Source organism: Cygnus olor, chromosome 18, assembly GCF_009769625.2.
Source record: "Cygnus olor isolate bCygOlo1 chromosome 18, bCygOlo1.pri.v2, whole genome shotgun sequence".
Lineage (NCBI taxonomy): Eukaryota > Metazoa > Chordata > Aves > Anseriformes > Anatidae > Cygnus > Cygnus olor.
In genome coordinates this window covers 12,821,075-12,835,434 of record NC_049186.1, presented here as the reverse complement: position 1 = coordinate 12,835,434, position 14,360 = coordinate 12,821,075, and the positions used below count along the sequence as shown (strand labels likewise).

The following is a 14,360-nucleotide window of genomic DNA, read 5'->3' as shown; positions in this document are numbered from 1 at the left end:
CGGCAGCCGAGTGGGGTTGCCCTGGCTCTGGGGGCCCCAAACGTGCACGGAGCTGCCTTGTCCCGCACTGTGTGCGTTGTCCTGCATTGTCCTGCCTCGGTGCCTGCAGGGGAGGCGAGGGGCTCCGCCGCCGGTCTGCTGGGTGCTGCAGGCTGGCCGGTGCGCGCTGGGCGGACAGAGGGAGGGAGCGCCCGCGCTGGCTCTGGGCTTCGCTGCTCGGCTGACCCTTGCCTGCAGCACGAGGCTGGGCTGTGGCTGCGCCCCCGGTTCCACCGTCATGGAGCTGAGAGAGCCCGAGGCAAGGCGCAGGGCTCTGCGGGGAGCGCGCGTGCCGGCAGCCGGCGGGTGGGTCTGCCCCATGCCTGCACGTGGGCCCTTGCTGCCAGTGGCGTGCAGAGACCCCCGAGCAGCGGCCTGCGGAGACCCCGGGCAGCAGCATGCTGCCATCGGCCCCACGGCCACGGGGAGCTGCTGCCCGCTACCGTGCGGGGCTGCGGCAGCCCAGCCCAGCGGCCTCTGCCTTGTTTTTCTCTTGGCTCGGGTGCTGTGAAGCTGGAGGCGAAGCGGTCACTCAGGCAGGCTCTAATGAAATGTCATACAAAAATGATTTTATAAACAGACGATTTTTATAAAGACTAATAACAAACCACAGGGGTGACCGCGGTGAAACAGCAGACAGGAAGTGTGAAGTTCAGGCGGCGGGGGGAGCCCCTGCGAAGGGGTGAGGCCGGAGGCCAGTGAGACCAGGCTGTTTACCTATAAAAACCGGACCTGGCCATGGTTTATTTTCGCCGTGACTTGGATGCGGTTTTTATCATTAGATTAAGTTGTGGGAGGAGGAGAGGTATGTGTTGTATCATTGAATTAAGTAGTGGGAAGAGAGAACGGTAACGGGCAGAATCTACTTAGAAGACCAATTTGTGGTCTCCAATTACCTTGATGAAGCAGGCGTATTGCTGCGGGCGGGCGGCAGCCAAGTGCCACGGCCTCGCGGGGCACCGGGGGGATGCCCGCCGTGACCCGGGGAGGAGGGCGCCTCGCAGGTACCGCTCCTGGTTTGCCGTTTCTCCCCCGTCTTCTGTCTCTGCTGCTCATTCCTCTTCATAGCAGCGGCGCTCAGCCCCGGTCGGACAGCCGGCACTCCCTGGGTCTCGGGGATCGCCCAGCACCCCGCTGGTGCCGCGGTGGCGGCTGCCGGGGCGCCCGTGGGTGGGCGAGCAGCGCGGGGCCGGCGGCCGGCACGGAACGTCCCCGTCCAGTGCTGCCATGGGAACCCGCGGCTGCCAGCGGCCACATCGCCGCGCTTCTCTGCCCGCAAATGTCAGAACGTCAGCCCCGTCGGGCTGGGAGCGTGCGGGTGCGGGGTGGGGGGGGGGGGGTGGGGGGGCTGTGGGTACGGGACCCGGCGGTGTGCGCAGGGCGAGTGGGTGCGAGAGCGTGTGGGTGAGCGTGGCTGTGAGTGCGAGTGTGTGTGAGACTGCGTGTGCAGCGTGGATGTGTTCAGGTGTGTGTGTGTCTGTCTCTGTACTGTGTGCGCGTGTATCTGTGTGTCTGTGCGTGTGCGCGCGCCCCTGTGTCTCTGTACTCTGTGTGTGAGTGTGAGCGCTGTGGGGGGGGGGGGGGGGGGGGTGGTGCGTGTCTGGGGTGTGAGTGTAACCACCCTGTGTGCACACAGGCACGCTGCTGGCCACCCGGCTCTGGGGACAGCGGGTGCTGCTGGGTGCCCACGTTGCCGCAGGGCCCCCCCCCCATGGGCTGGGGCTGGCCTGGGGCGCGGGGGAGCCGCGGCCACGGTGCAGCCACCGCAGGGTGCCAGCGGAATCCTGCTGGCGGGGGGGTGCCGGGGTCCCCGAGTCCCCAGCGCCGCGGGGCCAGCCTGGCCCCATCGGGGCATCACAGTGCCGCGAGGGGATGGCGGGGGGGACAGTGGGGTGTTGCCATGGCAATGCTGGAGCAGCAGGCACTGAGCCCGGCGCCGCGTGATGACCATATTTACCTTCCCAGAAACCGCCTCGTGCTCCAGCAATTTGCTTCAATTAGGCTTGTTACCGCGTCAGGAGGCCGTGGTGGCGGCCGCAGCCAAGGGGGCAAGCAGCTAGTGTCTGCGTAGGGGCTGCCCTGGCTGGTGCGGGACCACAGCCCTGGGTAGGGTTCATCCCCATCCCCATCCTCACCCCCATCCCCATCCCTGTCCTCAGCCCCATCCCTGCCCTCCTGCTGCCTTCCCCAAGCCGCCCCATGGCACCACTCCCCCAGGGGCGCTGCTGCCCCGGCGTCATGGTCCCGCAGCCCCGGCCGCCCCCAGCATCGCAGCTCAGGCCCCACGGCCCCCACTTGGCGCTGGACTGGGCGCACGGCGGGCAAGCAGAGCACGGCTCAGCTGGGGCAGCCGGCAAGTTGTGAAGTAAACAGAGGAAAATTACTGCGTGCCCGGCACGCCGCTGCTGCCGGGAGCCAAGTGCCACGCAGCCGGGGCCCATGCCGTGGGCAGGCCCTCCCCACGGTGCGCCAGCACCGCGGATGCCCCTGCCCTCGCTGTGCCTGGGGCTCACTCCCGCCAGGTTCAGGCGGGGCTGGGGCCAGGGCCACATGGGAGGATGCTTGGCTGGGGGGGTCTGTGGGCTGCGTGGGGCTGAGGCTGGCTGCTGGGGCATGGCACTGAGCTTGTCCCGCTCGGCACGACCCATGTGCTGGGTGCGCGTGGGTCCTGCAGCGTGCTCGGGGCTCGCGGGGACGTGGAGGCACCTGAAGCCGGCCGTCCGGCCCAGCGCCACCCGTCGGGCTGGGTGTACGCCCGGCGTGGGGCCGTGACTGCGGCTAATCCCCGCACAAAGCGCTTGTGGTTCCTAAAGCCACGGCATCCGGGCTTAGCGCTCATGTGCGAGGCACAAGCCTCTTAGGGTGCCGGCCCCCCGCGCTCCTCCACACGGTGGCTGCCTCCAGCCTGACCTGCGGGGCCATGCGGATGGCACTGCCGGGCCCTGGGTGTGGGGCACCCCACGGCCCCGTGCCCCACGGCCCCGTGCCCCACCGCACTGCTTGTGGTGCTCAGCGCCAGCAGTGGCCACCGCTGGCTTGTGCCGTCTCCCAGGAGAGTGCGGGTGCCCAGGGGGCAGATCCAAATGATTTAATTAAGGGCTCCTGGCGGTGTGAGGACAGAGCTGATTAGCAGCCAGAGAACATGTGCTGGTGAGGGGGGGGGCTGCAGCCCACGGCCCCCTCAGCTCTGCCTCGCTCACCTGCGTGGGGCTGGAGGGCAGGCAGCGCGGCGGCTCCTGCTGCAGCCCAGCTCCCTGCTGCGATGGGCCCTGTCCCGCTCTCAGGGCCGTGCCCATCACCTGTGGGTGCTCAGGGGCACGGTCTGGGGCCGCGGTGTCCCCGGTCCCCCCACCGCCTTCCTGACAGAGAGGCTCACTCAGAGCTGGCCCTGCAGCCCGGCACGGGCCCACACCTATTTACACAATTACGACAGATAAATTACACCATTGCGCAAAGGGTCTCGCAGGCGCACAAGAGCAGCACCACAGGATGAACTCCCCCACCCCCCACAGATCCCCCAGCCCCACAGATCTCCCCTCAGCCCCTGGCCCCCTCCCACAGAGGTCCAGGCCCCGCTCGCCTGCCCCAGGTGCTTCCACTGTCCTGCGCGACCCCAGCTTGTCGCAGCGTCCTCACCGGGCAGGCAGGACCCCGTGCAGCACCCGAGGGTCAGCCGGACGGGGAGGCAGGCAGTAGCCACCGCAGTGGGCTCAGTCTGCCGCAGAAGGGCCAGTGCAGCCCTCCCGGTCCATCCACAGGCTCAGAAGTGGCTCTCGGCCGTGGTCTCGGGGAACTCATAGCAGTGGTGCCGGTCCCCCAGGGCGAGGTGCTCAGCGGTGCCGTGGCCGCTCCTCTCGAGGTAGTGGGTGCCGGGGCGCGAGGCGGCTGGGCTGCGCCCCAGCCCGTTGGCACAGCCGCTCACCAGCTGGTGCTTCTCGCAGGCGCTGCCGGTGCCGTTGCGGGCGCTGGGCGCGTGGCTGTAGGTGTGCTTGTACTCCTCCGCCAGGTCCTTCCCCAGCTTCCAGCGCTGCCACCTCTTCAGCAGCTCCGACTGCACCTGGGGGCGGCCACCATCAGCCTGGCCCTGTGCCCACGGCCCCCCAGGCCCCTCGCTGCCTGCTCCCCACCCAGCTGCTCACCTCCTTGTTGATGAAGCAGTAGAGAATGGCCACCAGCATCCCCTGGGCAGAGGCAGGAGAGGCGTGAGAGGTGCGCAGGCGGTCCCCAGCCCTGGCCCTGGTCCGGTCCCTCCCAGCATGGAGGGTCCCCATGGCCGGTCCCGGCTGAGCTGGGCTCACCTGGAAGGAGCTCAGGAAGAGGTCGAAGAAGAGCTTGACATAGCGCAGGGTGCCCTGGGCGTGCTCGTCCGTGACAAAGGCGAAGACAACCTCATGGATGCCCAACAGCGGGATCAGCGTCAGCGTGGACTTGGCCAGCCTGCTTGGAGGGGCCAGCGTCAGCGCCGGGGTCAGGGGCTGTGCACGAGCACACGCACACACGCACCAGCACGTGCACCGTGCACAGACAGCGTGTGGGGCCGGGGCTGCACCCAGCGCCCACCTGAACTTGTAGTCGGTGTAGCGCATCTGGTGCGCACGGAGCTTGGAGACGAGGATCTGGATGATGCGGATGAAGATGAAGAAGTTGATCTGCAGCAGAGCAGAGCGAGCCCATGAGGGGACAGCAGGGTGGCGGCAGGGACAGGGCAGCCAGCATTGTCCCCTGCCCAGGGCAGCCGTGGAGGCGAAGGGATGAGCGGAGGCAGAGCTGCAGGCTGGGGACTCACCAGGATGGCCAGGAACACAGGGAAGCGAAGGATCCACCAGAAGCCCATGTTGTTATTGGTGCTCCAGCACCTGTGGAGGAGAGGGACGGGGACTGCTGGGCAGCCCCTGGCCAGGGCGGCTGCTGGAGCCCAGCGCGGTGTCGGCAGACGCAGCCGAGCCAGCGCTGCAGCCCAGCACCGTGCTCCCTGCACGTGGATGGCAGTACAGAGCCTCCCCGGGGCTGTGCCCCCGTGGCATGTCCCACGCACACCCGCACCCCCACATGCCCCTTGTGGCGCCATGCACAGGCGGTACTCACTGGATGTTTTCATAGAGGAACTTCACAATGACCCAAGGGATGAGAAATAGCATGGGTGCCCCTGGGGGGGGAGGCAGGGAGGGGCAGGTGAGGCACGGCACAGGGTCGGGGATGAGGACGGAGCACCAGCCCGCCGCAGGCTGCGCCTGCCCGCACTCACCCCAGCCGATGCACAGGTAGAGGGTGAAGTAGCTCCGCTCGGAGAAGACGGCCACCACCAGGAGGTTGTGCAGGTAGATGCCCTCCACCAGCAGCCAGCAGTAGTTGGCCACGGTGCCGTACTGCATGAAGACTGTGGCTGCCCGGCAGCCTGCGGCAGCCTGCAGGCAGGGGTCAGGGGCTGCCGACCGCCCGCGCCCCCGCGCCCCCCTCGGCCCCCCGCTCACCTCATCGCTCAGCCAGATGCGCACGTTGTAGTCATCGATCTTGTCGCTGTAGTGCGTCTTGAGCAGGGCGTCGATGACCAGCACGGAGACGCCCTTCAGGATGAAGGAGGCGAAGAGGTTCATGTGGATGTAGTTCCTCATGCAGTGCAGCTTGCTGGGGAGGCAGCGGCTCGCCGTCAGTGCTCGTGCCCCACGCGGTCCCTGCCCGCCCCCTGCCCGTGCCCCTACCTGAAGCCCAGCAGCACGGCCAGGGCGAGCAGCAGCGCGCACAGCGACACCGAGTAGCCTACCGTGTACATCACCTTGAAGCTGCCGTAGGTCTTGGCGAATTTTTCCTGGAGAGAAGAGCGGGTGAGGGCAGGGTGCGGGGCTGTAGAGCGTGGGGCAGGGGGGTGCTTGGAGCCCCCTGCCAGCCCTGCCCACCTGCGCCTCCAGGTCCTCGGCGTCGATCTGGCACTGCGTGGCATCCCGCAGGGACTGCCCCTTGGGGCCCGTCACCCACTCCCCATCTGGCCCGCAAGTCTTGAAGACGTACCTGTGCTTCACTGTGCGGAGAGGAGGGACACGGGGCTGCTGCAGGCCCCCCAGCCGCGGCCGGGCTCAGCGCGCCAGCCCAGGGGAGGTGGCCGGGAGCCGTGCGCACAGCACACGAGCACCACGCACAGAGGTGTGCGCACCCTGCCCCACACGCCTGGCCCTGCCCCACGCCCTGCCCTTACCTTTCTGGTACCAGGGCAGGAACCAGGGGCAGGAGACGTTGATGGTGGTGTTGGGCAGCGCATCGGGCCAGCAGGAGAACTTGTCAAAGGTTCGGTTACAGACCAGCTCTGCGGAGGGGTGGGACGTGGTGGGGCTTTCCGGCCACCACTTTCCGTGGTGGGGCTTTTCCCGACCCGCAGAGGGTCCCCCACTGCCCCCCTGTGCCCACCCTCTTGGGGTCCCGATCCCAACCGGGGCAGCGTGTGGGGCACCCGCTCTCACCTGTGGGTGCGGGCATCCGGCTCATGTTGCGGTGGCATTCCTCTTTGTAGGCCTTCCAGTTCTCAAAGAGGGAATCTGTGATCTGGGCGGAGGGGCCCTGGGGACAGCAGAGAGGTCACCGGAGCTGGGCAGGGGCAGGCGGCCGCTGGCCCCAGGGTTCAAGGATGGCTGTGGGCAGGCACGGGCTGATGTGCCGTGCCGTGCCATGCCATGCCGTGCCGTGCCATGTCATGTGGGCAGCAGGGCTGGGCAGTGGCTGCTGCACAGCACGGCGTGGTGAGGGGCTGCTTGGGGGGTCCCCGTCCTTACCTGGCAGCAGAGCAGCAGCAGAAGGAGGGCGAGGAGTCGTGGCTGGGACATCCCTTCGCTGGGCCACAAGCTGCATAGGGAGCGGGGGGCCTGGCTTCCTACTGGCCCTCAGTGGCTCCTCTGCCCTGGGGGTGAGGGCCCTGGTGCCTGGGTGACCCTGAAGGAGAGGATGGGTCATGGGGACGTGTGGTGGGACCTGCCCCAGGGCACAACCCGGGGATGCACTGCAGGGTGCAGGGAGCCAGCCCCCGGTCACACTGCCACACTCGTGGCCCCGTCCTCTGCCAGCCCACCTGCCTCTAACTTTCACCTGCCTGTTTGTGCACTTTCCCATCAGACTGTAGCCCTTGAGCACCTGCCATTTCCTACCCAGGATGTCTTTGTGACAGTGGCCAAGCCACCTCTCTGCCTTCCTAGCACAAACCAAGCAGCCAGCGTGCCTCGGGCTGGCGTTTTCACCAGCCTTGAGCAAGAGGAGCATAGCCACACGCAGGATGTGACATCCCCTCCCTCCCACACCCCCGCATGGGGTGCGTGTGTTCAGCCTCCCCAAGGCCACAGCCGGGGGGCACAGCCTCCTTGACACACACCCACTCGGACATGGGCCAGGGCCCCCCCATATTGGTGCTGGTGCTCAGCTGTGCGATGGTGCTGATCCCTGAGAGCCCAGGATCTCAAGAGGCAGCCGGGAACGCCCCTCACCTGAGCTGCCCCCCTTCCCCTCTACCTCATGATGCTGTGGCTCTCAGCATCACTGATTTTGGATCTACACCCGAGTGTTTGGCTGCCTGTGGAGGTGCCCAGGCCCCCGGGACAGCCCTGGGATGGCCACGGTGCCCAGAGCCAGCTCAGCCCATGGCTGGGGCACCCCGTCCCTCGCCCCATGGGTCCCCTGGCCTCAGCACCCACGGGGTTTTGAGGTGGCCATGGAGGTGGCGGAGCCCGCGCCGGCAGGGACGCTGCCAGCCCCGGGGTGGTTAACCATTAACCCGCAGGGATCCCCGGCTCATGGGGCTGCCGTGGCCCCAGACCAGCTCTGCTGCTGGCTGCGTTGCTCCCAGCCTGGGTGAGCAACACAGTGCCTCATCTGACACGGCGCCTGGGAGCTCACACACAAAGCGCGGTGCACGAGGAGCCGTAATTCTCTCCATCCACCCTAAGCCGGTTATGGGACTCCTGAGTGGGATTTCGGCTCCTCCGACAAGGGGCCGTTCTGTGGGCAGCCCCACAGCGTGGCCGTGGGGGATGAGGGCAGCTGAGGTGGGGGCAGTGCTGCGGACACTGCAGATGCTGCGGCACCGCCGAGCCCCGGCCTCCCCCAGCAGCGGCAGGAGCACCGCGCTCCCCAGCCAGCCGCCGCTCCCAGGGCTCGCCGCGCTGCTCGTGCCTATTTTTATCCCTGGGAAAGTCGTGCTTCCTCCGTGCAGACCCACTTGCCATGTCGCAAGCGGCTGCCTGAGAAGCTCATTAATCAGCCCATGGCGCTCCAGATGCGGCGTGGGGAGCTGGACCTGCCGGCTCGCTGCCTTATTTAGGCAGCCCCCGACAGACGGCGCGGCCGCCGGGGACAGACGGACCTCGCTGGGTGGGCTCTGGCAGCGGGGACCTGCTCCGGTGGGTGCCCGCCAGCCACCTGCCTGCCCCAGCATCCCCGTCCCTGCCACTCCAGCGGCCCCACACAGCATCCCCACCTGCCCCATCCTGCTGCCACCCGCGGCGTGGCCCCGTGGGAACCTCCGGGTGCCCGGCCCTGCGCCGAGCATCCCCGCACCGGGAGGCAGAGCTCCGCCGGGGCACCGCGGGCCAGCAGCGACGTGCTGCCAGTGCGGTCCCTCTCCGGGCTGGGCAGGCAGCTCTGGGGCAGAGGTGTCTCTATTTTTAGCTGCCTGCAGTGGGATTTGGTGGTGGGGAGGCCTCTGCCCTAGACTCCCCTCCCTGGCTGGCAGCCGGTCCCCAGGCCCCGGGGCCCTGCTGTGGCCAAGCTGGGCAGACTGCACTGGGTGAGGGGTTCTGGCGCTCGGGGCCGGTCACGCTCCTCCGGCACGGGGCCCCCACCGCACCCTGGCCCTGCAGCGGGGCCCTGCCCAGGCCCTTTGCCCCAGCTGCCCGTGGAGCCGCGCTGCCCCTGCTCCCCTCTGGCCCGCGGAGCGGGGGCACCCCACCGTTTGGTCGCCCCACTCTGCGGCTTCTAGCAGGCATACAGGCATGCCAAAGGAACCAAGGGTTGGTTGTCCTGGCTCTGCAGGGATAGGGAGTGATTCAGGAGGGGCGATGGCCCCCCGGGGCCAGCACAGCAGGGTCTGCTGCGGCTCTGGCACCAAGCACCTCCCGGGAGCTGGCTCTAGTGCCCACAGTGCTCGGCACGGTTGTTCCTGCTGGATGCGCCGCAGCCAGCGGGGCCGTGAGGCCCCCGTGCCCTGTCCTTTGCTGATGGAGGCAGCACCACAGAAGAGACCCATCTCCTCGCCACCAGCTCCCTTTATTGACTGGCTCCTGACAATGTGTTCCCCAGCCCCAGCGCCCGATATCCCACCGGGGCCAGGCCCTGTGGGTGCCCGTTGTGCTGAGCCATGGGCACCCAGCACCTGCTGTTCAGGTGGGTGCATCTGCCGGGGGCTGCAGCGCTCTGGGACAGGCTGTGCGGGGGACTTTTGCCCCATGTTGGCATTGGGCAATGCAGCGTGTCCCTGTGACATGGCCCTGCGGCTGCTGACCCCCGCGGAGGCCGGGCTGCAAACACTCAGCACAGAAGTGGGGAGGTTTTGTGCCTGCGACTCTTAGAGGAGGGACGAGGGATCTGGCTCCGGAGGAGGCTGCACACCTGGAGATTTTGTCCCCCAGCCTGCGGGTGACCAGCCCCTGCCGCTGGCCTGACGCCACCCTGCCCACCCCCTCGACCCCCCGGGGCTGCCGTCACATGGACAAGGGAACGAGCCCCACATCTGGGATCGCTGCGGCTCGTTGCTACATGGATCAATGGCTTGGTGAAGCCTCCATGGGGACACTCATGGGCATCTGCAACGTGACCTGGCAGCACTCTGGCACAGCCGCAGCCCCGCGCAAGCGCCGGGGAGGTTGGTGCAGCCGGCAGAAGCCCGGTCCCTCCACACGGCTCTCGCCCCCCCCCCGGCCCCAGGGGCTGGGGTGGGAGCACGGCTTTCTGAGAGCTCAGGAGGTGGCGGTGGGGGCTGCTGCCCTCCAGGCGTAGGGATTAGCCCCCAGTGCGCTAATGCAGCACTTTCCACGGCTGGCTTGGCTTTGAGCTCCAAGCTACAAGCCAGCACAGCAGGGGCTTCGGCACTTGGCAGGGGAGGGGATGGTGGAAGGCCAGGGCTGATGCAACGCCAGCGCGAGCCCGGCCCTGCCGACTGCTCCTCTTTCTTCCCAGGACCGCAGCGAGCAGGACAAGTGGTGGCCAAGGATGGCTGTGGTGGGGAGGTGCGGGGGGCTGTCCCGCACCCTGTGCTGCCCCTGTCTGTGCCCCTGCCCCGAGCTCTGGGACACCTCCTGCTCCCCACCTGCAACCCACAACTGCTCCAGCCCCCCACCTCCCCTCTAAACGAGCACACGGAAGTTCAGTGGTGGAGGAACAGCTGAGCTGCCCAGAGCACCTCTCGCGCTACAAGACCACAGCTCGTTTGCACAGAGCTGCATGGCTGTGGGAACACTGAGCGGCGACACACGGAGAGAGCCAACGTCATGAGGCACCAACAGTGTCGGGGTCTGTGTCACTTTGGACCAAGAACACCTAAACCAGCCCTGACAGCATTTTCGTCAACAGAAACACAGGATGCAAGCGAATGTTTTTAGCCCCTGTGCTTTTGGGATGAACACTGTTTGCATCACCTCCAGCACTGCCCTGGTACTGAAGGAGAAGAGGAAGGGCATCTCCCAGCACAAGAGAGGAGTGGTCTGCAGGTGCAGCCGGGAAGGGGTCAGATAAACCCGCCGCCCGGCAGGCTCTGGGAGAGGGGCTGCTGCGCCTTGCAGCAGTTCGGCTTTAGCTCGGGGAAACGGGTTTGTCTTGTTCATCACACCGCGTGAGCTGGGATGTGAAAAGCCCATGCAGCACAGGAGGACAGCGCGAGAAACACAGCGGGTGACACGTGTGGTTAACGTGTCACAGGGGAAGCACAGGACTGGGAAAAGCCTAGGAAAAGGTCAGTGCAGAGAGGCGTGTGTGTGTGCCTGCACTGGGAGCTCGGCACCCGCCTCCCCAGCCCAGCTCACGGCACGGACGAGCACCGCGGCCATCCCAGCGCTGGGGGTCCGGGTGTCTCGGTGGGGAGTGACACACGGCACCCTGCAGCATCCCTGTCCCAGGAGGGTCCCCCCCACCCCAAGGCAGCGCCCGTTGCGGTGGTGGTGCAGGGCTGCAGGCAGCGCTCCTGCCGGACAGCAGCCGGTGCCCGCTGCTCCTGGCCAAGCTCCCCAGGCTCCCTGGACCGGGACAGACAGACCCTGGCACACGGGCCCCTGCAAGACCCTGTGGCCCTGCCTGTGGGGGACGCAGGACCAGGCAGGATACGCTGGAGGAGCACAGGGGGACATGGGCAGTCCCACCCCTCCTGCCGCCGGCTTCCCAGCCCCTGCCTCTGCCTCTGCCCGGCACAGAGAGGTGCACGGAGCAGAGCTGTGCTCCGCAGCTGGTCTCAACACTGCACTGCTGCTCAGGGCTTGCGGTCACATTTTTTCATTAACTATTTTTAATCCATATTTTGCCTCTTCTCTGCTCAGCCTTTTTTCTCTTCCCCTCTCCAGGCAACAGAACAAAAAAATCTGCATCACAGTGTGTGGAAAGGAGTGAGGATTGGTGGGAAGGACAGGAGCGCGCAGCTGGGGCGGCACTAACATAACGAGGAGGGGTACTGCAGGCCCTGAATTCTCCTGCGGATGCACAGATAAAGCCGAGGAAATCACAGGGGCAACAGCTGAACTCGTCATGGGTCAGAACACCCACAATGTGTGCAGCTGAGTGCTGTGTGGGGTAAGGCAGACGCATTACAGGGTGTGCAGCAAGGCGCTTGGAGGACACAGGACTTGGCCAGTGCTGGCTGGGCAGCCGCAGCCGCCCGTCCTCTGCCCTCTGTGCCTGAGCCAGCCCGGCACCGGCGTGCCCTGCTCTCCCTTGTCACCCCAGGGAGCAGGCGGGCTGGGAAGCACAGCGCCGGGCAGAGGTGAGCCCTGCTGCTGCTTTGGAGATGCGCATGCAACCACAAGGCCGGCAAGGTCACATACCCGACATGTCCTGGTTAAACAAAGCCATTTACCAACACCGTGTTGACACAGCAGAGCTCGGGACAGAGTCACAAAGGGCACTCGCAGCGGGCCCCTGCGGCACCCGGGGAGCCTGGGGAGTGCTAGGAAGGGGGCGAAGCGTCCCCGGCTTCAGCGCCGCCAAGAAAGCCGCGCTCTGCCGTGCCCTCCGCGGGGAGAACAGCGGGCACCGCGCTGCCCAGGGCTGCTCGGGGAGATGCTCCCGCTGCGCCCGAGCCCGGCGGGTGCCGCTCGCCCGGGGAGCGCGGAGGCCGCGCCAGCGCCGGGTGCCCGGCGGCTGAGCCCTTCCCAGGGGGTTGGAGGCTCCGGAGCGGGCCCGGCCCCGCGGGACGCCCCCGGGACCGGACACCCCTCGCCCAGGGGCTCAGCCCCGCCGGGGCCGGCCGCCGGCACCGGGCGGCTCGGGGAGCTGCGGCTGCGGAGCGCCGGGGCTCGAGCAGCGGCCCCGGAGCCGAGCGGCCCCGGCCCGGGTCCAGAGCCACGCGGCGGGGCGCGCGGTGTCCGCCGGTGCTGTCCGGGCGCCCCGAGACCGCGGGGATGGGCGCTCGCCTCCCTCCCCCCGCCCCCCCCGTACCTGTCGGGGCTGCGCTGGCGGCGGATCCCGTGCGCATCTCGGTGCTGGCGGGGGCCGGGGCCGGGACCGGGACCGGTGCGCTCGGCCGCTCCGGCGAAAACTTTTGCCGGAGCCGCGGCGGCGGCGGCGGTGGCGGCTCGGGGGGGAGGGACCGGAGCGGGGGGAGGGACCGCGGGCGAGGAGCCGCTTCCCGCCGCCCCGCTCCTCCCGCTGGCACGGGGAGGGGAGCGGGGGGGCGGCCCCGTGTCCCCGGACCGGTGGCCCCCGACCGGGTGCTCGGCGCTGCCGCGGGGCTCCTCCAGCACCGGTGAGAGCGCCCGGGAGCTGCGAGCGCCCGCGCTTGCCGCTGCCGTCGGTCTCCGGTGCCGGCTCCTCCGCTCCGCTCCGCCCCGGTGCCGACCACCCCGGGACCGCCCGGTGGAGCGGCGGGGCCGGGCGGGAGCAGCTGGGCGCGCACCGGCCCCGGGTGGGGGGGAAGGGACGGGGCCGCCCGCGCCTCCGCCGGTACAGCTCCCGCCGGGAGGTGCCCCGTGGATGCTTCCCCGGCCCCAGCCGCGGTGGCCGGGCCCGCCGGTGCCCCCGGCCCTCCCGCGGTGCCCAGCGGGTCCCTCGGCACCGCCCGGTGTCCCCGTCCCAGCTCTGGCAGGAGGCGAGGCCCCGCCGCCTCCCGGCTCCGGTGCCCGCAGCTGGCAGCTCCTGCCCGCGGGAGCGGGGCTGCCCCCCTCGGGGCCCGGGCGAGCCTCCGCCGGGCGGCCGGGAGCTGCCGCCACCCTCTCGTTCCGGCCGCTGCTGGCGGTGACGGGTCCGTGTTTGCCTCGCGCTGTCCTGCTGGAGCCCGCTCCGGTAACCACGTCCCGCAGCGCAGCCCCCCCGCACCGCCGGGGCCGGGGCCGGGGCCGGGGCCGGGCCTCACCGCGCGTTTGCCTTCGGCCGCCCGCTGCGACCCGCGCGGGGTGCGGGGGCCCGGGGCCGCCTCGAGCCCCCCGGGCCCGGGGGTCCGTGGGGGGAGAGGACCGGGGCGGGCGGGGGGCACCGGGCGCCCCTCCGGGGACTGAGCCCGGGGCAGAGGCCGGGCCGGGAGCGGCGGCAGCGAGCGCAAAGCGGCGGCAGCCCCCGGGAGCCCCCGGGAGCCCCCGGCCCCCCTCCCGCTTTGCGGTGCGCGGAGCGGGGCCGAGCACCGACGGGAGGCGCCCCCGGGCCCCGCGGCCGCGCCCGGCGCACGCGGCCCGGCCGGCGGCGGGAGGGCACCGGGGGGGTCCCGCAGCTTGGGGCAGGGCCCCGCGGGGCAACCCCCCTCCCGCCCGGCGCCAGCTTCTTGGCGGGGGGGCTCGGGGCGGCCCCGCGGCCCCCGGAAGCGGTGCCGGGAGGAGCGGGGGCCCGGCTCGCCCCTCGCTCACCTGCCCGCGGCTCTCGCGCGGGGCCAGGCCCGGGAACAAAGCGGCGGCGCCAGCCGGCATCGTTAGGCTTCGTTAAGGTGACGAGCTTTCACCGCGCCGCCGGCCCGGGCTGGCTCCGCGCCGCCCGCTGAGCCCAATTAGTGGCAGCCGGGGCGCGCTGCCGCGAGCGGGCAGGGGCAGGGGCAGGGGCAGGGGCAGGGGCTGGGGCTGGGGCAGGGGCAGGGGCAGGGGCTGGGGCTGGGGCTGGGGCAGGGGCAGGGGCAGGGGCTGGGGCTGGGGCTGGGGCTGGGGCTGGGGCAGGGGCAGGGGCTG

At 69.4% G+C, this 14,360-nt stretch overlaps 1 protein-coding gene across 5 annotated transcripts; it reads right to left on the bottom strand.

Annotated features, from left to right (window-relative positions):
• Positions 1–3,112: 3,112 nt before the first annotated feature.
• On the bottom strand, positions 3,113–13,699 carry GCGR (glucagon receptor). 5 transcript variants are annotated; one of them, XM_040530733.1, is made up of 14 exons: positions 12,652–13,037; positions 6,801–6,957; positions 6,492–6,588; positions 6,230–6,337; positions 5,934–6,055; positions 5,739–5,845; positions 5,511–5,664; positions 5,285–5,444; positions 5,125–5,185; positions 4,826–4,895; positions 4,600–4,688; positions 4,338–4,476; positions 4,179–4,220; positions 3,113–4,096 (listed from the first exon to the last, which is right to left on the bottom strand). In XM_040530733.1, exons 2-14 carry the CDS (start codon positions 6,849–6,851, stop codon positions 3,800–3,802), a joined length of 1,497 nt encoding a protein of 498 aa, XP_040386667.1. In that variant the 5' UTR covers positions 6,852–6,957; positions 12,652–13,037; the 3' UTR covers positions 3,113–3,799. The 5 variants fall into 5 exon arrangements, with proteins under 5 accessions (XP_040386667.1, XP_040386666.1, XP_040386664.1 ...); XM_040530732.1 differs by lacking the exon at positions 12,652–13,037 and adding an exon at positions 13,565–13,699 and having other exon boundaries at positions 5,285–5,664; XM_040530730.1 differs by having other exon boundaries at positions 4,179–4,476; positions 12,652–12,805.
• Positions 13,700–14,360: the final 661 nt, after the last annotated feature.

Bases quoted from the DNA above. Each gene is read 5' to 3' on its own strand.
- GCGR (XM_040530729.1), bottom strand. From the start codon at position 6,851: ATGTCCCAGCCACGACTCCTCGCCCTCCTTCTGCTGCTGCTCTGCTGC. The intron at 4,221-4,337 runs GTGAGCCCAGCT...GCCTCTGCCCAG, and splicing joins TCTTCCTGAGCTCCTTCCAG to GGGATGCTGGTGGCCATTCT. The intron at 4,097-4,178 runs GTGAGCAGCTGG...GGCCGCCCCCAG, and splicing joins ACTGCTTCATCAACAAGGAG to GTGCAGTCGGAGCTGCTGAA.